At 61.0% G+C, this 23,843-nt stretch overlaps 3 protein-coding genes across 6 annotated transcripts; 2 read left to right on the top strand and 1 right to left on the bottom strand.

Moving 5' to 3' along the window:
- The first annotated feature begins 6,113 nt into the window (after window positions 1–6,113).
- CHLRE_08g373349v5 (uncharacterized protein) lies at window positions 6,114–11,399 on the top strand. Of its 3 annotated transcripts, XM_043065079.1 has the most exons (13): window positions 6,114–6,704; window positions 6,924–7,016; window positions 7,326–7,515; window positions 7,896–7,990; window positions 8,286–8,325; window positions 8,522–8,588; window positions 8,814–8,868; window positions 9,009–9,103; window positions 9,432–9,613; window positions 9,701–9,832; window positions 10,091–10,134; window positions 10,386–10,549; window positions 10,779–11,399. In XM_043065079.1, exons 3-13 carry the CDS (start codon window positions 7,389–7,391, stop codon window positions 10,834–10,836), a joined length of 1,059 nt encoding a protein of 352 aa, XP_042922081.1. In that variant the 5' UTR covers window positions 6,114–6,704; window positions 6,924–7,016; window positions 7,326–7,388; the 3' UTR covers window positions 10,837–11,399. The 3 variants fall into 3 exon arrangements, with proteins under 3 accessions (XP_042922081.1, XP_042922082.1, XP_042922080.1); XM_043065080.1 differs by lacking the exon at window positions 6,114–6,704 and having other exon boundaries at window positions 6,914–7,040; XM_043065081.1 differs by lacking the exons at window positions 9,009–9,103; window positions 9,701–9,832; window positions 10,091–10,134; window positions 10,386–10,549; window positions 10,779–11,399 and having other exon boundaries at window positions 9,432–9,649.
- Window positions 11,064–14,859, top strand: CHLRE_08g373348v5 (uncharacterized protein). Of its 2 annotated transcripts, XM_043065077.1 has the most exons (3): window positions 11,064–11,150; window positions 11,477–11,645; window positions 11,958–14,859. In XM_043065077.1, exons 1-3 carry the CDS (start codon window positions 11,095–11,097, stop codon window positions 12,105–12,107), a joined length of 375 nt encoding a protein of 124 aa, XP_042922079.1. In that variant the 5' UTR covers window positions 11,064–11,094; the 3' UTR covers window positions 12,108–14,859. The 2 variants fall into 2 exon arrangements, with proteins under 2 accessions (XP_042922079.1, XP_042922078.1); XM_043065078.1 differs by lacking the exons at window positions 11,064–11,150; window positions 11,477–11,645 and adding an exon at window positions 11,694–11,879.
- A 4,425-nt stretch (window positions 14,860–19,284) lies between these two features.
- Window positions 19,285–22,093, bottom strand: CHLRE_08g373347v5 (uncharacterized protein). The gene is made up of 4 exons (XM_043065076.1): window positions 21,689–22,093; window positions 20,885–21,334; window positions 20,265–20,351; window positions 19,285–19,813 (listed from the first exon to the last, which is right to left on the bottom strand). The coding sequence occupies exons 1-4, from the start codon at window positions 21,710–21,712 to the stop codon at window positions 19,607–19,609; spliced, it is 768 nt and encodes a 255-aa protein (XP_042922077.1). The 5' UTR covers window positions 21,713–22,093; the 3' UTR covers window positions 19,285–19,606.
- Between the last annotated feature and the right edge of the window lie 1,750 nt (window positions 22,094–23,843).

Here is a 23,843-nt window from a genome sequence, read left to right as displayed (position 1 = left end):
CGGCACGCCGAGGGCGCGCGCGCGGCCAGAGCAGCGCTGCCACGCGCGCGGGCGCCGGCGCCGTCATCGCGCGGCGCCCGCGCTTGGGTCGCGGCGGTTGGGCGGGTTCTCGCGCTGCCGCGCGCGCCGCGCGCGGTTTCGCGGGGTTATAGGTGCGCGGGGCTGCGGGCTTTCAGACTAGCGCGCCGGGCGCGCGAACGAGGGCGCGGCGCGGCGTCTATGGCGCCGAAAGCCAAAAAATCTAGCGAGACCCTTAAGAGCGGGGGCAACAAGGCCTCTAGACCCACATGCCCCCGCCCGCCCCCGAGGGTGGCCACATGAAAGAGCCGGAGTGCGGGGGAGCATTTGAGGAGGGCGTAACAAAGGTATTCCCGCAGGGGGGCCAGCCCCCCTGCACCCCCCGGAAATGGACAGGGGGGCGGCGCCCCCCTGTCGACCCCCCTGGAACGCGGCGTGAAGTGCAGCATTAGCATTGTTGGGATGATCATTACCATTGATCCCTCGGGCCCCGGGTTCTCTCTTTGACAGGGGGGCGGCGCCCCCCTGTCGGACCCCCCAGGGATTGAGGGGCAGGTGGAGCACGGCGAGAGTATGGTCCAAGGCAAGTTACATGCAGGCCGACTTTGGGGCGACGTGTGGCAAGGCAGGGGCAGACTGGAAGGGGTGAAAGCTCTGCCGTGCGCTTGGAAATAGTTTGTGGCACGTGCGGTCATGCAGCATCGTGTGGCAAGGTATGTGAACGGGTGGGTTATTAAGCAAACCTTGTAGCGGCAGCAACGAAGTCAACTATGAAGACATACGTTAGGAACTTCTATTTATTATGGCACGAGAACCGTATGTGCCAGCAGCGTTGCTGGAACTGTTCGCGCCGTTAAAAGTATGCCAGGAGGGTTAGCTAGCGTGTTGTACACTTTGAACTCTGCAACACCAGGTGTAGGAAACGGCCCAGGCTCCACTGCACAGTAGTGGCGCGCCGCGCAGCCTGGTTGCGTTTGCAGTAAGCCTCAACTGCAGCGGGACAAACAAAAGGCAGGGGGGCAAGCGCTTTAAACCATGCGGCCCACAAAGTACCTTTGTGCACGCACGAACCCAGCTGAATAATACCCCGGCCACGCACGCGCACGTTGGACTACTCACAGCCAACGGTCAGGAAAAAAGCCAACAGCGTCAGCGCAGCGCCTGCAGGCATGCACCAGCGCGGGTTAAGAACGTCCATATCACACACGAGCAGCACGCCAGCACCGCACTGGTGCATTGATGGCTGCCCTGCAAACACGCCGAGCAGGATACGGAGTGAGCCCAGCTAGCACCAGCAAGGGAACTCAGGCCACGCCTATCTACAAGCAGGCAGCAAGCGGCTAGCTCACCTGGAACGCCACGCCGCGCCTGCACTGATGCCTGCAGCTGTGTGTTGCCGCGTGCACGGGAGAACGGTAAATACAACGTATGTGTGTGCGGAGCTGAACCAAGGAGCCGCCACGGGTACACAGGGCAGCAACCGCGCGCTGGCTTGTTTTGCTTGCTGCAGGGGCGGCCGTGTGACAGGCCGCTGTCATTGGCCGCTTGAAAACGCACCTGTCATCAGCAGCTTGCCCTCGGCGCGCGGGATTTGCGTGCTGTGCGCAATTACTGCATGGCTGCGAGGCGGCCCTAGCTAGTTATTAGTGTGCTGCAATGGGTTGAGCGGGCGTGGCAGCACGGAAACATGCTGACAGGTGACCCACGGGCGGTGCGGCAGCCGCCAAGATCCGCGGGTTACAACTGCACGTACGTCGGCGGTACAAGCACCCGACCAACGCGGACCCGCAAACTGGTGCCGCAGCACCGGTAGGCATGTGAAGGCTGTGCAAACAAAGCAGCGGCATAAAACGGGCCACCGCCGGCAGCGTGCAACCCTTCCTCGGAGTTACAAACGTGGGCTCCAACGTTTGCGTGCGTTTTTCCAACGTTCGCCGCGCCAATATCATGAGCCATGTAATGAGCAATACTGTTCACGTGTATCACCAGCGGATACACTCGCGGGTGCATGGCGAGAGCACCGCCAGCGGTGGTGCCAGTGATCATCGACAGCGCGGCGGCGGAATCACGGCTATCCTGGGCACCGCGCTGCACGCGCGTCAGCGCGGCTCACGCCTGCGTAAAGCCAACCCCGGCACCTGTGCACCGAGGGCGCGCGTGCGGCCACAGCAGCGCTGCCACGCGCGCGGGCGCCCGCGCCCGGATCGTGGGGCGCCCGTGCTTGGGTCGCGGCGGTTGGGCGGGTTCTCGCGCTGGCGCGCACGCCGCGCGCGGTTTCGCGGGGTTATAGGTGCGCGGGGTTGCGGGCTTTCAGACTTGCGCGCCGAGCGCGCGAACGAGGGCGCGGCGCGGCGTCTATGGCGCCGTAACCCAAAACGTGTAGCGAGACCCTTAAGAGCGGGGGCAAATAATACAAGGCCTCTAGACCCACATGCCCCCGCCCTCCCCCGAGGGTGGCCACATGAAAGAGCCGGAGTGCGGGGGAGCATTTGAGGAGGGCGTAACAAAGGTATTCCCGCAGGGGGGCCAGCCCCCCTGCACCCCCCGGAAATGGACAGGGGGGCGGCGCCCCCCTGTCGACCCCCCTGGAACGCGGCGTGAAGTGCAGCAATATCACTGTTGGGATGATCATTACTACCTATCCCTCGGGCCCCGGGTTCTCTCTTTGACAGGGGGGCGGCGCCCCCCTGTCGGACCCCCCAGGGATTGAGGGGCAGGTGGAGCATGGCGAGAGTATGGTCCCAGGCAAGCAAGGTACATGCAGGCCGACATTGGGGCGGCGCGTGGAAAGGCAGGACTGGAAGGGGCGAAAGCTCTGCCGTGCACCTGGAAATCGCTTGTGGCACGGGCGGTCCTGCAGCATCGTGTCGCAAGGTATGTGAACGGGTGGGTTATTAAGCAAACCTTGTAGCAGCAGCAACGAAGTCAACTATGAAGGCATACGTTATGAACTTCTAATTATGGCACGAGAACTGTATGCGCCAGCAGCGTTGCTGGAACTGTTCATGCCGTTAAAAGTATGCCAGGAGGGTTAGCTAGCGTGTTGTACACTTTGAACTCTGCAACACCAGGTGTAGGAAACGGCCCAGGCTCCACTGCACAGTAGTGGTGCGCCACGCAGCCTGGTTGCGCTTGCAATAAGCCTCAACTGCAGCGGGACAAACAAAAGGCAGGGGGGCAAGCGCTTTAGACCATGCGGCCCACAAAGTACCTTTGTGCACGCACGAACCCAGCTGAATAATACCCCGGCCACGCACGCGCACGTTGGACTACTGACAGCCGACGGTCAGGAAACAAACCCACAGCGTCAGCGCGGCGCCTGCAGGCATGCACCAGCGCGGGTTAAGAACGTCCATATCACGTGCAAGCAGCACGCCAGCACCGCACTGGTGCATGGATGGCTGCCCTGCAAACACGCCGAGCAGGATATGGAGTGAGACCCAGCACCAGCAAGGGAACTCAGGCCACGCAAACAAGCAGGCAGCAAACAACAGCTTACCTGAAACGCCACGCCGCGCCTGCGCTGATGCCTGCAGCTGTGTGTGGCCGCGTGCACGGGAAAGCGGTAAATACAACGTATGTGTGTGCGGAGCTGAACAAAGGAGCCGCCGCGGGGTAAACGGGAAAGCAACTGGGCGCCGGCTTGTGTCGCTTGCTGCAGGGGCTGCCGTGTGACAGGCTGCTGTCATTGGCCGCTTGAAAACGCACCTGTCATCAGCAGCTTGCCCTCGGCGCGCGGGATTTGCGCGCTGTGCGCAATTACTGCATGGCTGCGAGGCGGCCCTAGCTAGTTATTAGTGTGCTGCAATGGGTTGAGCGGGCGTGGCAGCACGGAAACATGCTGACAGCTGACCCACGGGCGGTGCGGCAGCCGCCAAGATCCGCGGGTTACAACTGCACGTACGTCGGCGGTACAAGCACCCGACCAACGCGGACCCGCAAACTGGTGCCGCAGCACCGGTAGGCATGTGAAGGCTGTGCAAACAAAGCAGCGGCATAAAACGGGCCACCGCCGGCAGCGTGCAACCCTTCCTCGGAGTTACAAACGTGGGCTCCAACGTTTGCGTGCGTTTTTCCAACGTTCGCCGCGCCAATATCATGAGCCATGTAATGAGCAATACTGTTCACGTGTATCACCAGCGGATACACTCGCGGGTGCATGGCGAGAGCACCGCCAGCGGTGGTGCCAGTGATCATCGACAGCGCGGCGGCGGAATCACGGCTATCCTGGGCACCGCGCTGCACGCGCGTCAGCGCGGCTCACGCCTGCGTAAAGCCAACCCCGGCACCTGTGCACCGAGGGCGCGCGTGCGGCCACAGCAGCGCTGCCACGCGCGCGGGCGCCCGCGCCCGGATCGTGGGGCGCCCGTGCTTGGGTCGCGGCGGTTGGGCGGGTTCTCGCGCTGGCGCGCACGCCACGCGCGGTTTCGCGGGGTTATAGGTGCGCGGGGTTGCGGGCTTTCAGACTTGCGCGCCGAGCGCGCGAACGAGGGCGCGGCGCGGCGTCTATGGCGCCGTAACCCAAAACGTGTAGCGAGACCCTTAAGAGCGGGGGCAAATAATACAAGGCCTCTAGACCCACATGCCCCCGCCCTCCCCCGAGGGTGGCCACATGAAAGAGCCGGAGTGCGGGGGAGCATTTGAGGAGGGCGTAACAAAGGTATTCCCGCAGGGGGGCCAGCCCCCCTGCACCCCCCGGAAATGGACAGGGGGGCGGCGCCCCCCTGTCGACCCCCCTGGAACGCGGCGTGAAGTGCAGCATTAGCATTGTTGGGATGATCATTACCATTGATCCCTCGGGCCCCGGGTTCTCTCTTTGACAGGGGGGCGGCGCCCCCCTGTCGGACCCCCCAGGGATTGAGGGGCAGGTGGAGCATGGCTGAAGTATGGTCCAAGGCAAGTTAATAATAATAATAATAATAATATGTACGCGGTTCACGAAGGAGGCCGCGTTTCTTAAGGAGGAGTGAGTTTTGCTCACCCCACCGTGTCAAAAGGTGGAAAGTTAGCCTGGATCGCGAGGGCTGGGGCCAGCAGCCGTGGCGCCGCCAGTGGGACCGACTTGGCGTGAGTTCACAATCCCCATTTCGCGCTCAAGGCGGTAGTAGAGGAGGGATGTGGTGCGCAGGCTGATGACACTGTGCATGTGTATGCGCAAGCAGCAGGATTTTGCTGATGTGGTGGTGGCACCCAGCGACCGAAGGAGGGGTTCCAAGGTGTTTGACACAGTGCCGCCGTGGCCCAGCGTCACAATCTGCTCCTTTTTATATACTACTTCCCAGCCTGCATCCCGCAGGGCGTCGGCTAGGCGAGTGTGCTGGGCTTGTTTCTGGTCACACTTTTCGCTGTGGTGGAGGTCCGATGTGTAACCAACTTCTATCAGGTAAACTTTGTGTTGCCGTCGGCCGGCGGTTGTAAGGCCGCGGGGTCCACTAGCCCCCACGTCGGAGCATGGTAGGGATGGGCTGAACAGGATGTCAGGCCTCATCAATTTTCGGTCGGCCTCGGGGATATTGTTGCGCAGCATCCATTTGGGGGGGCAGGTGCCCGCACAGTATTCGGGGCGTGCATCTGCACTGCTTGCGTCCATCAACATGTACCCGCCACCGTTGGCGCCATGGTGCAGGCATTCCGCGATCATACGGACGGCGGCATTGTGTTTGGCGATGCGGGCCCCAACAAGTTGGGGGTGCGCACAGTGGCCGGCAAGGTGGCCTGCGTTGCCCCGTTCGGGGGGGGGATCCAGCGCGCTGGTGAATCGGGGCGCAGAGTGCACATGTGTCACTCGCACGTAGTTTGAACAGCGCAAGCCGGGCGGGGCAGATGAGGCCTCCCTGCCTGGCATTCTGGATGAAGCGTCGGAGGCTGTGCCCAGCGCCGGGGTGCGTCATGTAGGCGGTGCTGGCCCTAGTGTCCAGGTGTGGGGCGGACTCCGCCCACTTGGTCGTGTAGAGTGTGTGTTTGGAATGACCGCCATGGGAGGAAGGGTCTAGTGTTTTCAGGAGGCCCCGATTGAGGTCCGAGATGTAGTGCACGGTGGTAGAGCCGTCTTCCCGCGTCCGGGTCTTTGCTGGCCACCAGTGTGCGGCGTGGGGGTTATTGTCAGCGAGCTCCGAGACGTCAGCCGGTTTAGTGTTTGTAGCTACGTCTGCTGCACCTTTATCGGCTTCTTCATTACCGTGCAGACCCGTGTGAGAAACGACTTTGAGGAAAATGGTGTGTGCGTCCCTCTTCGCTCGTGCATGGAGCAAATCGGCGATCGAACTCAAAAGTGCCTTATGTTTGCTCAGATGTAAGCGACGTGGTTCGTTAATAGCCCGTTTAATTAGATACAAGCTTGCAGCTGAGTCACTGGCAATGGTTAGCGTTTTCTTCGCGAACATACTAGTTTCACCTCCGAATTCTTCCAGGGCTGCACGAATTGCAGCGAGCTCGGCGCGTGTAATAGTGTTAGTGCAGCCAAATCCATTTGGGTTTACGTAGACAACACGGTCTTTATGCCAAGCACAAGCCCCAGCCACTTGTAGTTCTCTACCGTTTTCAGTAGTTATCTTGGATACCGAGCCATCGGTCCATACAATTTCCTCGGGGTTGTGGGCCAGCGGCAGTGTACGTTGGAATTGTGTCCGATTCAACCTCGGTGTCACTGGAGCTTCGTCAGGCGTGACCACAGTGGCAATGTTCTGGTGAGTTGCGAGGTACTTGGCATGTTTGGAGGTGTGACGTGGGATGTGGGGACACGACGTGTTTAACGTACCTGACCCGAGGTGGGTGTCAGCGACGGTTGCGGGCGCGTGGGGACCGGCTACCAGTGAGGAGCGAAGGCCTTTCCAGCTCTGCGTGAAGGCGTTTAGCCCAGCTGTGTTGCCAACGGCAACCAGTATGGCTCCGCGTTGCTTCTGCAGGGGCACGTCAGTGCCGAGTCCAGGCTCCATCCCAGCTGTGCCTGGGGAGTCCAGTTCTCCGTTCGTCCAGGTGGCGAGTCGGCGGCAGAGCGGGTGGGTTAGCCACTGTGTGTGTGGGTAAGTTGCGCACTTTGGGAGGACTAGAATGGTCAGTGTGGGTTCCGGGGAGTTGTTGACTGTCTCGGCACTGGCGAGGGCCCATACGAGGGCCTGTCGTGAGGCATCAGGGTTTGCAGGAGGGTGTGCATAGTGGAGCCCCGTCCATGCAGTGCTGTAGGCATCGTGTTGGGCGCCGAACACCACATCAGCGGCTTCCCGGCTCCAGTATTCATCGGCATCGGTCGTGTGGTTCAGGGGTGAGGCAAACATTTCCTTGACCCTCCCCCTGCCGGTGTTTCGCAGGCTGCGCACAACGGCTCGGACGGTTGCCGAGGGGAGGGACGTCTGGTGCTGTGGTGCCGTCTTATGGTCCGTTTGCCCCGGGTCGCGCCGGTATCGGTGCAGCAGGGCAGCCACCGCCACCTCGAAGGCCTTGGTCCGGTTGTTGTTGGTCCGGTTGAAGCTTTCCCAGAGCGTTTGAAGGCGTGTGTAGGTGAGCATGCCGAGCCAGCGTCCGCTGGGTTCATAGACATGGGCCTCTCGGGGGAGGGCCCGGCCTGCTGTGGGGGTGGTGATGGCGTAGCTGCCTGGGGGGGAAACGTCGTGGTAGGGATCGCTGGGGACGGTAGAGATGGTGGTTGCTGCGCGGGTCACCCGTGCACGCGTTGCTTGATCGTCCGGGTCGTCATCGTGTCGGCCCTGGCGTTGCCGCATTGTCAGGTTGCGATCTTTCGGAGGCCGTGTGGGGCGGGCGGGTGCATCAGGTCCCGCTGCAAGTCGGTTGGTGTATTCTGAGATCAGCTCCTCCCACTCCAGGTCATGCTTAAGGTCACGCTCACGCTCATTGCTGTTTGCCCACGTAACTTGGCGCAGGAGACGAGTCGACCTCGATGAAAAGAGGGCCGCACGTGGGGCAGGTGTTGTCTCGAGTGGCCCGGGCGCAGGTGCGGTGGGCGGCGCGTGTGCAGGTAGGATGCCAGCGGGTTGGGCCGCTGTTGCTGTGTCTGCGTCTGTCGTGCCGGCCCCGTCTGGGTGGGGCTGTGTCGCGTGTGGGCGAGCCTGCAGTGGGTGCTTGTAGCAGCGCACGTCTGTGACCGTGGCGTAGCCCATGCGTGAGAAGGCGGTGACTAGGCCGGGTGGGATGACAGATGGCTTCCATTGGACCGCGAAGTATGGCTCGCGGGTGTTGGTTGTGTCCTCGCCCGCTTTGCGTTTGCGTGCAATTTCCTTATCTGTGACAGTTTGTTGGTTTGTGCGGTACAGGATGGCCGCCAGCTCCTGGCCATCATTATCCAGGTCGTAGGTAAGCTGCGCATCTCCGTTGGTGCAGTCATCGGTGGGAGGGTGGACCAGGTCCTTGACTACACGTTCCCGGGCTAGTTTCCAAAGTGTTTGCTTGCCCCGCCGGCGAGACAGCCTGAGTGGTGAGGCTTGCTGCCTATCGTCCGCTTCCATCAGGTCGTGCTGACTATCGTCCACTTCCATTTGGTCGTGCTCAGGTGCTGCGGCGTCGACGTCCATTGGGTCCTCAGCGGCGGCCGCGGCTGGCTGCCCTTGGTGGAAAAGGTACGTTTGCACGGCGCCAGTAGACGGCATGGTTGCATTCGCAGTGAGCAGAGTGGTTATTGCGGGGGCCAGGGGCCGTTGCGTGCGGGTAACCGGGTTTCGGTTATTGAATGAAGGGGGGTCCCTTGGGTGGGGCTTGCAGAGGTGGTTGTGCCTGCTCATGTCTTTTGCCAGGGCCGTGAACACTGAACGTGCCGTTTCGTACCCTCGTGTGCCAACGGCCAGGCTTTCGTCTCCATTTGTGAGGCGCATAGCCGTGCTGATTGCGGCTTTATCACCGGTGAGCAGGTCGTCGGGTGTTGTGCGCGTGTTTTCTGCAATGCGGGCCTTTTGGGCGGCGTGTTTCGTGACGCGGCGGGAGTGGGCAGTTGGGTGTGTGGGAGTGCGCATGACGGGCGTCTTCCGTGGCCGTGTCCGCAGGTTGGCTTCGGGTTGGGCGACGGGAGCTGCGGTATCCGCGGCTGGGGCAGGAGTTGGGGCCATCTGCCCCAAGGCAGTTGGCGTGTGTTGCAAGGGCGGGTTGTGATAGAGTGGGCTGGCTTCTTCAATGTCCATTTGGGTTGTTGTGTTTGGGGCTGGGGTGAAGGGCTGTGGGGCGGGGCCTCCCGTCATGAGTGCGGTGAGGGGCGGTGCCATGCCCGGGGGTCGAGGGTCGTTCCGTGCGGAGAGGGCCTGGAGTTCTTCCAGGGGTGGGATCACACGCTGGGTAGGCGGAAGCGGGTTCGGGCTCCCGTGTTTTTCCGGTGGCATTTGGTCTCCGTCCAATCCCGCCGTGGCAACCAGGGCCAGACTCAGCCTGTTGAGTGCAACCTTGTGTTTGTGGCGGACCCTGCTTGCCCCCAGGAGTTTCTCGAGCTCCCGGGTGCTAATCAGATGGCGGCTCGTATTGCGGTCGACCAAGTGGCTGAATTCGAGCTGGAGTTCCGCTAGCGGGAGCACGTGTTCGACAGGGGGGGGTGCTGCCGCACGCGCTGCAGCTGCGGCGTCCAGGGCCTCGACAATTGACCAGGTAGGGGTGGTATACGGTGTGCCCTTGTAGAAGAGCTGTATACCATGCTCACGAGCGAGGGTCATCTGTTGCAGAGTTGTGAAGAAGCGCCCTCTGTCTGCAGGTAGGTGGTGTGCGAGGCTCGCACCCGCCAGGCTATGCTGCCGTGGCAGGAGGGCACGGGTAACCACGCCCAGTCGGCCTGTGTCGTTTAGAGCAAGGACAAGCGCGCGGTTGGCCACACGCGCGTACTGGGGTAAGAGTGAGCCCAGTCCTAGGCCATATTCATCGATTGGGAGAAGGGTGGTACGGGTAGGGAAGCTGCGTGGCAGCCCATAGCACCGTTTTGCGTATCCGGCCAGTGTAGCGTCAAAGTTTGCGATGTCCTGTTTCGTGTATGGCATCGCAGCAAATGCATAGGCGATTGAGGTGTGGACGCATTGCTGCAGCATGCGTAGGCGTTGTGCCGGCGTGGCCAGTGACGTGGCTATGGCCGTGCCCTTTTCTTTCACAGTTTCCGTGACGTGGGAGACTTGCGCCTTCCAGTCTAGTGAGAAGGTGAGTTGCACCCCCAGGTATTTGTAGGGTTTTGTGGGCGGGTAGTACGGTACAGTGGTGTTACCAATTCGTAGCTTGTTGGTCAGTTCACGGTGCATCGCGTTCAGCGTGGCTTGGCCGGTGGGTCCGTCAAGGGTCGGGGTGGACCGGGACTTGTTGTGCCAGATGGCGGTAGTTGCGCACTTGGTGTGATTGACTCGCAGGCTTGCCCAGTGTGCATAGTCCGAGATTTTGTCACATTGGATCTGCAGGTCTTCCAGCGTTGTGGTCAGGGCCGCCAAGTCGTCAGCGTACGCGGCGGCGCTGCAGTGGTACCGTGCATTGTCTTCCGGGCTGAGGCATCCGTAGCGGTAGCCCCGCCCACCTGCGTGGAGCCACCGCACAAGCGGTTCCATGAACAAGATGAACAGTACAGGTGACAGGGTGTCACCTTGCACCGTGCCACGTTCTATTGGGATGGCGGATGTGCATCCATGTTCAGTACGAATGCGGGTGGTGGCGTGCGCGTATAGGCTGCGGACTGCGCGTATCAGGTCGTCAGGCAGGCCCAGATCGAACATAATCTGGAGTAGCCTGTCCTGATCGATTGTGTTAAACGCAGAGCTGTAGTCAACATATACTGCGTATACGTCTTTCCCATACAGGGCAGCGTCCTCCAGTACATGCACAAGGTTCAGTATCTGCCGTTCCGTGTTGCAGTAGGCCCGGAAGCCCTCCTGTGATTCGCTGAACAGCTGGAGTGGGCCTGCCAGTTCGCCGATGCCCAGGGTGAGCATAGAAGTGTACAGTTTATAGCAAGTGTTGGCTAGAGCGATGGGCCTCTTGTTCTTGATGTCAAGAGCGTCCCCAGGTTTTGGGAGCAGGACCGTGTCCGAAGTGGCCCAGGACTCCGGGATTGTGGACTTGACGTACATGATCTTCAGTGTGTTGTGTAGGGCTCGCTTCATGCCATGAGGCAAGATGCGGAGCAGCTCGTTCGGAATGCCGTCTGGGCCCGTGGCTTTGTTACGAGAGAGGTGGGCGATACAGTGGTCGAAGTTGGCGGGGTCTGCCATGCTAGAAAGCATGGAGTGTGCTTCCGGGTGCTTGTTACGCTCAAGCGTAAAGGCATCCGTAGCGTTAGGTAGTTCGAACGGGTACCCACGCATTGCGCCAGGCGACAGGCGATATTCACCTGTGCGGGGCCCTCGTGGGGGGGCTGACAGTTTGCGGAAGTGGCCTTCCAGGGCGGTTAGAATGCTGGGGGGGTCGGTTACCACCTCACCTGTTTCAGGGTTGCGGACCGCGGGGAGGCCACGTTCAGTTGCTTCTTTCTGAAAGATGCGTTTGTGCCCTTGCGCAGGCCTGGTGGCGAGCGTGTGCTGGAGGGCAGCGGCAGCAGCTTCACGCTGCGCTTTGGCTCGGTCCGCCACCAACTGGCGGTGTTGGGCTTGGCAGTCCTTTATCTGACCTCGTATGGTGGCAGCCTCTCCTTCCGTTGTTGTGTCTGGCGCTGCACCGCCGGCTGTCAGGTTAGTGAGGGTTTGCTTGAGTTCCACCTCCTTGTCCCATAGTGGTTTAAGATGTCGGGCAGCTGACCGGGAAAGATGGTGTTTCCCAGTGTGTGGCGGTTTTAGTGTGCACTCTTCAAGTAGGCAGGTGAGGCCGTCTTCGAGAGCCTTGCCTAACCGCTCAGCTAGCTGGTTCACGTCGGTTTGTTGTACAATTCTGTTATGCGCCAAGTCCCAGTGCATTGTATTGGCCGGGTAGGTGGTTGGGTTTTTAGTGTGCTGTTTTAGAGCATTGTCGATCACCTGCACCGCGCCCTTGCTGGCATTGTGCAGGTCTGCCGTGGCCTCGACCATTATGTCCTCCAAGTGGGCGGCAGCGGCGGCCAGCTGCTTCTTGGTGATTGGAAGCGTCACACGAGACCAGCGTGGGCTGTCTTCAGATGTTGTTGCTGGTGGCGCTGCGGGCTGCGGTGCTTCCCATAGGTGCAGCGCGTCAGCAGGCAGTTTTACGTGTACAGGTTTATGGTCGAAATTGCCCGCGACGGTACTTACGTGCTCGTGTGGGCTGGGGCACGCGGTGAGCGTTGTCGTGCACATGAGTATGTCATCTATGCGGCTGCGGTGCGTTGAGACACCATGTTGCGTTTGTTCATAGGACCATTCGGCCGCTGTGGTCATGGTGCCTCGTGCGGGTAATAAGTCAGTTTGTGCCAGAAAGCGTTGGTGCAGTCGGTCAGCAGAGTCAAGCGGCCCTGTGCGATCTGCAGCGTTAGCTACAGCATTGAAGTCTCCCGCCACAACCAGGTGTTGTTCACAGGCGCTAGTGTGTGTCAGGGTGGTCTGGCAGTAATGGTAGATGGCCTTGCGGATTGCCGTGTCTTCAGGCGCGTATACACCCAGGACTGTAAGGGGCGTGCTGCCCCGTGTGCGGATCTGAATGTGAGACACATAGCCGTGTAGGGTGACTGGAGGAGTGTGGTGGGTAATGCTATTCAGGTTACTGTACCGTGTGGACACGGCAATGGCGACGCCGGCGCTGCCTCTTTCCGTGGTGTTACGTGGAACAGAGCTGCAATACAAGCGGTACCCTTCATTCATGAAGGCTCGCTTTAGTGGGTCGTGTCGGTGGCCAAGCTTAGTTTCAGTCAAAATCACAATATCGGCGTTCCAGGCAGCAAGATTGCAGAGTGTGAAGCTCAGGTTTCCCGGGGCACCTGCGGCTGTTACTTGTGAGAGTAGGCCCCGTACGTTGTGTGTGACAACATGTAGTGTGCGGGCCTGTGTTTGGTCTGGGCTAGGTTGTGCAGTAGTTGTGTCTTGCCGTGCTGTCGGTGCGGTTTGCTGTCGTTTGAATAGGTCGGTGAGCGTGTTTGTGCGCCCTGTCCAGCGGGCCAGCGCTGTCCCATTGGTGGCGGCGGCGGCGGCCAGGGCACGTATGGTTTGTATTTGGGCGGTTATGTTTGGGGCGAGGCGTTGGGCAGCATTTGTTGTGTTGTTTGGGCTTGTAGCAGTGTTCCCTTGTTCAGGTTGAGTGATGTCTATTTCAATGGGGGCATTTGTGCGGTCTGTTGGTGTTGCTGTGGGCAGTGGCCTTGCTTCTTGTGGAAAGATGTTGTAGCAAGGGCCGAGTGTATTGCGCACGGCCTCCATGTCTACAGTGGAGACAGTGCCGAGGTAGTAAATATGGCCTTCCATAGCACTCCATCCATCGTCTTCGAGGAGAGTGTTGTGGAGTGGTGTATTTTCTGAATCAACTATGCGCCATTGGCCTGCCTCAAGGCGGACTGCATAGACATGGGGCCGGCTATTCATGAGGACATTGAAGCCGAGGCGGCGTGCCTCGCGTGGTAATGCGGCGAGTACGGAGTCTTTGGAATGAGGGGGATCCCCTGGTGTGTCAAAATGTGACACGGCGCAGCGCATGACTAAACGCTTGTTGAGAAGTGCGTTTGCATTCCCGATTGTGGCGTTATAGTAAAGGTAGTGGTTGATGATGCTCATGTCAAACCTGCCGGCTTGTGTGTAGGCGTTTGCCCACCCGTCGCGGTTTGGATGTTGCATTTGGTTCAGTACAGCTGTTACTGCGTTGGCATGTCTCAGCACATCGAACGGATCAATCCAGGAGAATCCTAGCATGTTATTTATGGCATGGATGCCGCAGAATCCGAGTTGCTGTGTCTGGCGGTAGCTTGTGTTTGAGAGGCCGGGGGGGTAATGTAGTGGCCGTGGACGGGTCGGATTGGTGGGTTGGGCTGTTGTTTGGCGGACAGCTGGCCGGGTCTCCCAGGCCCCCCGAAGGGGTGGTGACCTTGTGGGATCCGGAAGTGGGGTGTGTGCCGTGGTGGGGTGGGGTGCACTTGTGAGCCACAGGGCGGCCTGACCCATGGAGGCCGAGCCGGTGACCATAGTCGGAACCCATGTTTGCAGGGCGGTGCCCGGCTGGTGGTCTGTGCAGAGAGATGGGAGGTGTGTGTACATTGCACACAAGGTGATTAGCATGGCTACTGTGCCTATGACGGCGTTTCTGTACGGCCATATGGCTGGTGCGGGCGGGCGGGCAAGGTGTGCGCTGTACAGGAGCATTGCCAGGGCCAGAATAGTGCCGTCAGTTGCAATTGTTAGTGTGGCGATCCCGAGTGGGATGGCGGCTGCACTGTAGAAAAGCATAAGGAAGCAGAGTGGAGTCATAGCGAGGCTGATGCAGAGCGGTCCAATAAGTAGAGTGGTCAGCGCAGCCCCATTGGCGTACAGCTCTGTTGCCGCTGTCCTTGTGTGTGTTTTCCTGCCAGCAGCACGTAGGTGCTTCAAGAGCAGGAAGGTAAGCGTGATAGTAGCTAGCGCCGTTGTGCCAATCATGAGAGCATTCAGCGTAAGTCGTGTGCACGCCGCTGCCCATACTAGGAATTGCTTTAGGGGGGTGGAGAGTCGGCTGCATGTGGCTAGGAATAGCTTCAGCGTCAGTGAGTGCCCTTGGTATGCAGCTCGCACCAGCCCGTTTCCCATCCAATGTGCTAGGGTTATCATCGAGATATGAGCACAGAGTGAGTTCCAGTCATGTTCAGCCTTACACACAACCACTGGGTACGGCCCAATCAGACTCTCTCCGCAAGCAAGCGCAATCTCAGTAGTAAACCGCATGCTGTCCATCCAGGCGCTCCTGGCGGTCTTCATTGAGTCCCTTAATATCACCCTTATAAGCTTAACTGCTGCGTTCTTGGTGTATTCGATCATCCGGAGTCGTCTGTGAGGCTGCGCCCGGGCAGGTTCCCAGGTCGAGTCCATTGTTTGCCCCGGAATGCCGCTCCCTGCCCTGCTTGGCGAGAATGTCGCAGTTGCCGAGTAATATCAGCACCAGCATCAGCCAGCCCCTGATTCCTTTGGTCCAGCGTCCCTTCGCTGGCATGTGTCGCGATCCCTGCTTCTTGCCCTCCACGATAGCACCGTTTGTGATAGTCTGAGTGTCAGCCGCCGAGCAAGGTGCCGTTCTGGTGGGTACACAATTGCCGTCACGGTGCAGCCACGAGGGACTGACGGATCGGCAAAAGGCTTTGCACACAGTGGTCCCCTTGCTCGTTTGGGCTTTAAATAGAACGTCCATATTCTGCTGCGGCATGCACAGCTCCTATGTTCGCCTATTTCACTTGTTCAGAAATTCAAACCGAGCTCGTTGGTGTATGTCGGGCGTAGTGTAGCAGTATGTATCGTATTATTATAACCCCTGCCTACGAACAACCCCAGTGCATGTGTACGAGCGGTGGTGCTAGTGATCATTGACGGCGCGGCGGCGGAATCACGGCTATCCCGGGCGCCGCGCTGCGCGCGCAGCAGCGCGGCTCGCGCCGGCCTAAAGCCAACCCCGGCACCGGCACGCCGAGGGCGCGCGCGCGGCCAGAGCAGCGCTGCCACGCGCGCGGGCGCCGGCGCCGTCATCGCGCGGCGCCCGCGCTTGGGTCGCGGCGGTTGGGCGGGTTCTCGCGCTGCCGCGCGCGCCGCGCGCGGTTTCGCGGGGTTATAGGTGCGCGGGGCTGCGGGCTTTCAGACTAGCGCGCCGGGCGCGCGAACGAGGGCGCGGCGCGGCGTCTATGGCGCCGAAAGCCAAAAAATCTAGCGAGACCCTTAAGAGCGGGGGCAACAAGGCCTCTAGACCCACATGCCCCCGCCCGCCCCCGAGGGTGGCCACATGAAAGAGCCGGAGTGCGGGGGAGCATTTGAGGAGGGCGTAACAAAGGTATTCCCGCAGGGGGGCCAGCCCCCCTGCATCCCCCGGAAATGGACAGGAGGGCGGCGCCCCCCTGTCGACCCCCCTGGAACGCGGCGCGAAGTGCAGCATTAGCATTGTTGGGATGATCATTACCATTGATCCCTCGGGCCCCGGGTTCTCTCTTTGACAGGGGGGCGGCGCCCCCCTGTCGGACCCCCCAGGGATTGAGGGGCAGGTGGAGCACGGCGAGAGTATGGTCCAAGGCAAGTTACATGCAGGCCGACTTTGGGGCGACGTGTGGCAAGGCAGGGGCAGACTGGAAGGGGTGAAAGCTCTGCCGTGCACATGGAAATCACTTGTGGCACGTGCGGTCGTGCAGCATCGTGTGGCAAGGTATGTGAACGGGTGGGTTATGAAGCAAACCTTGTAGCGGCAGCAACGAAGTCAACTATGAAGACATACGTTAGGAACTTCTATTTATTATGGCACGAGAACCGTATGCGCCAGCAGCGTTGCTGGAACTGTTCGCGCCGTTAAAAGTATGCCAGGAGGGTTAGCTAGCGTGTTGTACACTTTGAACTCTGCAACACCAGGTGTAGGAAACGGCCCAGGCTCCACTGCACAGTAGTGGCGCGCCGCGCAGCCTGGTTGCGTTTGCAGTAAGCCTCAACTGCAGCGGGACAAACAAAAGGCAGGGGAGCAAGCGCGTTAAACCATGCGGCCCACAAAGTACCTTTGTGCACGCATGGACCCAGCTGAATAGTACCCCGGCCACGCACGCGCACGTTGGACTACTGACAGCCGACGGCCAGGAAACAAACCCACAGCGTCAGCGCGGCGCCTGCAGGCATGCACCAGCGCGGGTTAAGAACGTCCATATCACGTGCGAGCAGCACGCCAGCACCGCACTGGTGCATGGATGGCTGCCCTGCAAACACGCCGAGCAGGATATGGCGTGAGACCCAGCACCAGCAAGGGAACTCAGGCCACGCCTATCTACAAGCAGGCAGCAAACAACAGCTTACCTGAAACGCCACGCCGCGCCTGCGCTGATGCCTGCAACTGTGTGTGGCCGCGTGCACGGGAAAGCGGTAAATACAACGCATGTGTGTGCGGAGCTGAACAAAGGAGCCGCCGCGGGGTAAACGGGAAAGCAACTGGGCGCCGGCTTGTATCGCTTGCTGCAGGGGCTGCCGTGTGACAGGCTGCTGTCATTGGCCGCTTGAAAACGCACCTGTCATCAGCAGCTTGCCCTCGGCGCGCGGGATTTGCGTGCTGTGCGCAATGACTGCATGGCTGCGAGGCGGCCCTAGCTAGTTATTAGTGTGCTGCAATGGGTTGAGCGGGCGTGGCAGCACGGAAACATGCTGACAGCTGACCCACAGACGGTGCGGCAGCCGCCAAGATCCGCGGGTTACAACTGCACGTACGTCGGCGGTACAAGCACCCGACCAACGCGGACCCGCAAACTGGTGCCGCAGCACCGGTAGGCATGTGAAGGCTGTGCAAACAAAGCAGCGGCATAAAACGGGCCACCACCGGCAGCGTGCAACCCTTCCTCGGAGTTACAAACGTGGGCTCCAACGTTTTGGTGCGTTTTTCCAACGTTCGCCGCGCCAATATCATGAGCCATGTAATGAGCAATACTGTTCACGTGTATCACCAGCGGATACACTCGCGGGTGCATGGCGAGAGCACCGCCAGCGGTGGTGCCAGTGATCATCGACAGCGCGGCGGCGGAATCACGGCTATCCTGGGCACCGCGCTGCACGCGCGTCAGCGCGGCTCACGCCTGCGTAAAGCCAACCCCGGCACCTGTGCACCGAGGGCGCGCGCGCGGCCACAGCAGCGCTGCCACGCGCGCGGGCGCCCGCGCCCGGATCGTGGGGCGCCCGTGCTTGGGTCGCGGCGGTTGGGCGGGTTCTCGCGCTGCCGCGCGCGCCGCGCTCGGTTGCGCGGGGTTATAGGTGCGCGGGGTTGCGGGCTTTCAGACTAGACTAACCAGGCCTCTAGACCCGCATGCCCCCGCCCGCCCCCGAGGGTGGCCACATGAAAGAGCCGGAGTGCGGGGAAGCATATGAGGCGGGCGTAACAAAGGTATTCCCGCAGGGGGGCCAGCCCCCCTGCACCCCCCGGAAATGGACAGGGGGGCGGCGCCCCCCTGTCGACCCCCCTGGAACGCGGCGCGAAGTGCAGCATTATCATTGTTGGGATGATCATTACTACCGATCCCTCGGGCCCTGGGTTCTCTCTTTGACAGGGGGGCGGCGCCCCCCTGTCGGACCCCCCAGGGATTGAGGGGCAGGTGGAGCATGGCGGAAGTATGGTCCCAGGCAAGCTACATGCAGGCCGACATTGGGGCGACGTGTGGAAAGGCAGGACTGGAAGGGGTGAAAGCTCTGCCGTGCACATGGAAATCGCTTGTGGCACGTGCGGTCGTGCAGCATCGTGTGGCAAGGTATGTGAACGGGTGGGTTATGAAGCAAACCTTGTAGCGGCAGCAACGAAGTCAACTATGAAGGCATACGTTAGGAACTTCTAATTATGAGCTGTATGCGCCAGCACCGTTACTGGAACTGTTCGCGCCGTTAAAAGTATGCCAGGAGGGTTAGGTAGCGTGTTGTACACTTTGAACTCTGCAACACCAGGTGTAGGAAACGGCCCAGGCTCCACTGCACAGTAGTGGCGCGCCGCGCAGCCTGGTTGCGCTTGCAATAAGCCTCTACTGCAGCGGGACAAACAACAGGCAGGGGAGCAAGCGCGTTAAACCATGCGGCCCACAAAGTACCTTTGTGCACGCATGAACCCAGCCGAATAATACCCCGGCCACGCACGCGCACGTTGGACTACTGACAGCCGACGGTCAGGAAACAAACCCACAGCGTCAGCGCGGCGCCTGCAGGCATGCACCAGCGCGGGTTAAGAACGTCCATATCACGTGCGAGCAGCACGCCAGCACCGCACTGGTGCATGGATGGCTGCCCTGCAAACACGCCGAGCAGGATATGGCGTGAGACCCAGCACCAGCAAGGGAACTCAGGCCACGCCTATCTACAAGCAGGCAGCAAACAACAGCTTACCTGAAACGCCACGCCGCGCCTGCGCTGATGCCTGCAACTGTGTGTGGCCGCGTGCACGGGAAAGCGGTAAATACAACGTATGTGTGTGCGGAGCTGAACAAAGGAGCCGCCGCGGGTAAACGGGAAAGCAACTGGGCGCCGGCTTGTATCGCTTGCTGCAGGGGCTGCCGTGTGACAGGCTGCTGTCATTGGCCACTTGAAAACGCGCCTGTCATCAGCAGCTTGCCCTCGGCGCGCGGGATTTGCGTGCTGTGCGCAATGACTGCATGGCTGCGAGGCGGCCCTAGCTAGTTATTAGTGTGCTGCTGCAATGGGTTGAGCGGGCGTGGCAGCACGGAAGCATGCTGACAGGTGACCCACGGGCGGTGCGGCTGCCGCCAAGATCCGCGGGTTACAACTAACTGCACGTACATCGGCTGTACAAGCTCGCGACCAACGCGAAACAGCAAACTGCCGCAGCACTGGTAGGCATGTGAAGGCCGTGCAAACAAAGCAGCGGCATGAAATGGGCCACCGCCGGCCGCGTGCAACCCCTCCTCGGAGTTACAAAACGTGGGCTCCAACGTTTCGGTGCGTTTTTCCAACGTTTGCCGTGCCAATATCATGAGCCATGTCATGAGCAATACTGTTCACGTGTATCACCAGCGGATACACTCGCGGGTGCATGGCAAGAGCACCACCAGCGGTGGTGCCAGTGATCATCAACGGCGCGGCGGCGGAATCACGGCTATCCCGGGCGCCGCGCTGCGCGCGCGGCAGCGCAACTCGCGCCTGCCTAAAGCCAACCCCGGCACCGGCACGCCGAGGGCGCGCGCGCGGCTGGAGCAGCGCTGCCGCGCGCGCGGGCGCCGGCGCCCGGATCGTGGGGCGCCCGTGCTTGGGTCGCGGCGGTTGGGCGGGTTCTTGCGCTGCCGCGCGCGCCGCGCGCGGTTTCGCGGGGTTATAGGTGCGCGGGGCTGCGGGCTTTCAGACTAGCGCGCCGGGCGCACGAACGAGGGCGCGGCGCGGCGTCTATGGCGCCGTAACCCAAAACGTGTAGCGAGACCCTTAACAGCAGACAGTCCTCGGCGCCCTGTGGAGTGCGTGTGTAGGAGTGGGAAGCTTGGTGGTAGAGAAGAGACGTTGCATGGAAGGTGTGTGCCTGTGCGTATCAGCGCCTGCCCGTCCTGCTTGCCTCCCATGCTCGCCTGCCCCCTCCTGCCCAGTTGCCACCCTGCCCCGCCTGCCACCCTCCGCCAGCTTTTGCCCTGGGCTTTGGAAGCATCGCCCGGCCTGCCACTGCCAGTCACCTGCCCCCGCATCCCGCCTGCTACTGCCTGCCCCCCGGCCTGCTACAGCCTCCCACCCACCCCACATCACCTTGAGCTGCGCCAGGCCCGCCTCCAGCTGCCGGTGGCTGTGGCTGTAGCCGGCCACCAGCGCGCTGCTGCGGGGGCCCAGGCCCACCTGGTTAGGAAGGGGTGGAGGGGTGGGGGTGCGCGGGTGGAGAGGCCGTGGAGAAGTGGCGTGCTTTGGAATACATAGCGCGGCGTGTATGCAGTTGCCATCCCGCGCGCCTCTAGAAACACTCTTACCCCTAAACATAAGCGGTCTCCAACCACAAACCAACGCACGCCGCCCGTTCGGATTCTGGGTTTCGTTTGGGACTTGGTTTGATTCCACCTACCCCGCCCGCCACCCCGCCCAATCTCACCCAACCAGCTGGTCCAGCCACTTCCCACATGGCCTACATACGGTATGGGACATGACGCGAGCAACGGAAACAGCCCCTACCCCAGTAGGAGTACAGAGCTGCCCTGTCAGAGTACACCAACGTATGGGTTGTGATACCATTCATTGTCCGCCCTTCCCCGCACCTTACAAGTCCCTCCTGCACCCGCCGCCCCTCATTCACGCCTTGGCGTCTGGATGGTTGGGTCTCAATGTCCCATTCCCCCTGCCTTTCCCCTCCGCCCCCCCTGCTCCCCCCAGCCTCTCACCCGCAGTGCGGACCGCGCCGCCGCCGCCGCCACGTCCGGATGTGATGCGAGCCCCAGGTAGTCATTCAGCGAGAACAGCTTTAGCCGTACCAGCCCGCTATTGCTGCTACTGCTGCTGGTGCTGGTGCTGATCGAGGTGCCACAGTTGTTGGCGCTGGAACCCGGGCTGCAGCCGCTGTAAGGACCTGCAGCACCGCTACCGCTGGTGGGGCCAGCCGCGGGCGCCAGCGCCCTGCCAGAGGTGAAGGGGCCGCCGCCGCAGCAGCTGCTGCCGCAACTGCTGCTGCCGCATGACGCACCGGCGGTAGCGCAGCTAGGGGGACCATCCACCGTCCCCCCAGCCCCAACCGCCACCGCTGCTCCCCCCAGCCCGGCGCAGTGGTCGTAGTGCCGGACCACCGGCGGCAGGCCGGCGGCCCACGCCTCGAGGTCAGCTGGGTGGATGAGCGCCTGTGGGATGGCGTGTGTAGATGGATGCATGGGGAGGACGGATGAGAGGGAAGGGGAGAGGGCAGAGGTGAGAGAGGGGGAAGGAGAAGGGTGTGTGTGTCGGGCGTGCGTGCCGTGGCCGAGAGCACGTTGAAGCCGCACGGAAGGCAGTAGGGACGGCATCGTGGCAGCATGTAATACAGGGGCACGGGTGTTGCATGAATGGGTACAGCTGGGCGCGTGTGCATGATGGAGCTCCTTCATGTGTCAGGTTCGGGATAGGTGTGGCTGGGAAGCACGTTCGACGAAGCGGTTGGGTGGCTGGGGGGTGGGGCGGCTTGGGTACCGCGCGGGTGCAGGTCCCAGCCGCCAAGCCCTAGCGAGCGTGACGGCGTGCATTTTTGCAAGTGCAGTTCAAAATTCGAGCTATCATCAAGCTTCATGTGCCAAAATACTATACTTGCCTGGCCCATCGCCTATAATGCAAGAAGCACCTCACCCACCTCAGATGATGGATTACACCACACGGTTGGCCTTAATGTCATCAGCAGCTTCGCGTCTGTCAGAGCAGCAAGCGAGCTCGCTAGCCACGCATACCAGTCGCCGTTTCGTCGCGTCGGCTCACATCCGCGTTCCATCTACTTGAATGCCTTTCAAGCTTCAGACAATGGGTTCCATAAAATTGGAACGTTGTGGCTGATGTGTACAGGCTGCAAGTTTCCAATATGCGTGTATTTTCGAAAAAACTATGGATGATAATGGTGACTGGCCGCTATCATCACTCGCAATTCTGTCTCAGGTAGCAATGTTCTAGCTCGATCCGCGAAATCCAAGCCCACGCCCATCCCTCACACAGGTACGACGCCGGGGCTCTGGAAATGGGGTCATACTGCAGGGGCTGTAACATGCACATGCGGCGACCTATGTGCCAACGTGGGGCTCTTTGTGCAACCACGTATGTGGCTGCTCTGTCACTTGGCGTCGGGGGGGGTGCGTGGGGGTGCGCCTGGGTGCGTTCCGCCATGCTTGACATGGTCCGGCACGGCTGTGGGGTCGACCTCCAATTAAGCTGCCGGTGTTGCTTATGTCGGTGTGTGAATGTGGCTGGGGGTGCGGGGGAATGGCCCCCAGCTGCCGTGGTGGATACGCCAACAAAACCCTGTACACTGAGAAATGGGCTGAGGCAGCACCTAGCCTTGATCCACGCGCCAGTAACGCGTACATGACGAATTCGGACGCCAGCCACGGCCTACCCCCCCAGCCCCGGGAATCGCCCACGCGGCTAAGTCCGGTTTCTATTATTATTCTTCTTATGATCAAGGCCTCTAGACCCGCATGCCCCCGCCCGCCCCCGAGGGTGGCCACATGAAAGAGCCGGAGTGCGGGGAAGCATTTGAGGCGGGCGTAACAAAGGTATTCCCGCAGGGGGGCCAGCCCCCCTGCACCCCCCGGAAATGGACAGGGGGGCGGCGCCCCTCTGTCGACCCCCCTGGAACGCGGCGCGAAGTGCAGCATTATCATTGTTGGGATGATCATTACTACCGATCCCTCGGGCCCCGGGTTCTCTCTTTGACAGGGGGGCGGCGCCCCCCTGTCGGACCCCCCAGGGATTGAGGGGCAGGTGGAGCATGGCGGAAGTATGGTCCCAGGCAAGCTACATGCAGGCCGACATTGGGGCGACGTGTGGAAAGGCAGGACTGGAAGGGGTGAAAGCTCTGCCGTGCACATGGAAATCGCTTGTGGCACGTGCGGTCGTGCAGCATCGTGTGGCAAGGTATGTGAACGGGTGGGTTATGAAGCAAACCTTGTAGCGGCAGCAACGAAGTCAACTATGAAGGCATACGTTAGGAACTTCTAATTATGAGCTGTATGCGCCAGCACCGTTACTGGAACTGTTCGCGCCGTTAAAAGTATGCCAGGAGGGTTAGGTAGCGTGTTGTACACTTTGAACTCTGCAACACCAGGTGCAGGAAACGGCCCAGGCTCCACTGCACAGTGGCGCGCCACGCAGCCTGGTTGCGCTTGCAATAAGCCTTTGTGCACGCATGAACCCAGCTGAATAATACCCCGGCCACGCACGCGCACGTTGGACTACTGACAGCCGACGGTCAGGAAACAAAGCCACAGCGTCAGCGCGGCGCCTGCAGGCATGCACCAGCGCGGGTTAAGAACGTCCATATCACGTGCGAGCAGCACGCCAGCACCGCACTGGTGCATGGATGGCTGCCCTGCAAACACGCCGAGCAGGATATGGCGTGAGACCCAGCACCAGCAAGGGAACTCAGGCCACGCCTATCTACAAGCAGGCAGCAAACAACAGCTTACCTGAAACGCCACGCCGCGCCTGCGCTGATGCCTGCAACTGTGTGTGGCCGCGTGCACGGGAAAGCGGTAAATACAACGTATGTGTGTGCGGAGCTGAACAAAGGAGCCGCCGCGGGTAAACAGGAAAGCAACCGGGCGCCGGCTTGTATCGCTTGCTGCAGGGGCTGCCGTGTGACAGGCTGCTGTCATTGGCCGCTTGAAAACG

This window comes from Chlamydomonas reinhardtii, chromosome 8 (assembly GCF_000002595.2).
Source record: "Chlamydomonas reinhardtii strain CC-503 cw92 mt+ chromosome 8, whole genome shotgun sequence".
Taxonomy (NCBI): Eukaryota; Viridiplantae; Chlorophyta; class Chlorophyceae; order Chlamydomonadales; family Chlamydomonadaceae; genus Chlamydomonas; species Chlamydomonas reinhardtii.
The sequence above is the reverse complement of the archived record's forward strand: the minus strand, read 5'-3'. Positions and strand labels throughout refer to the sequence as shown.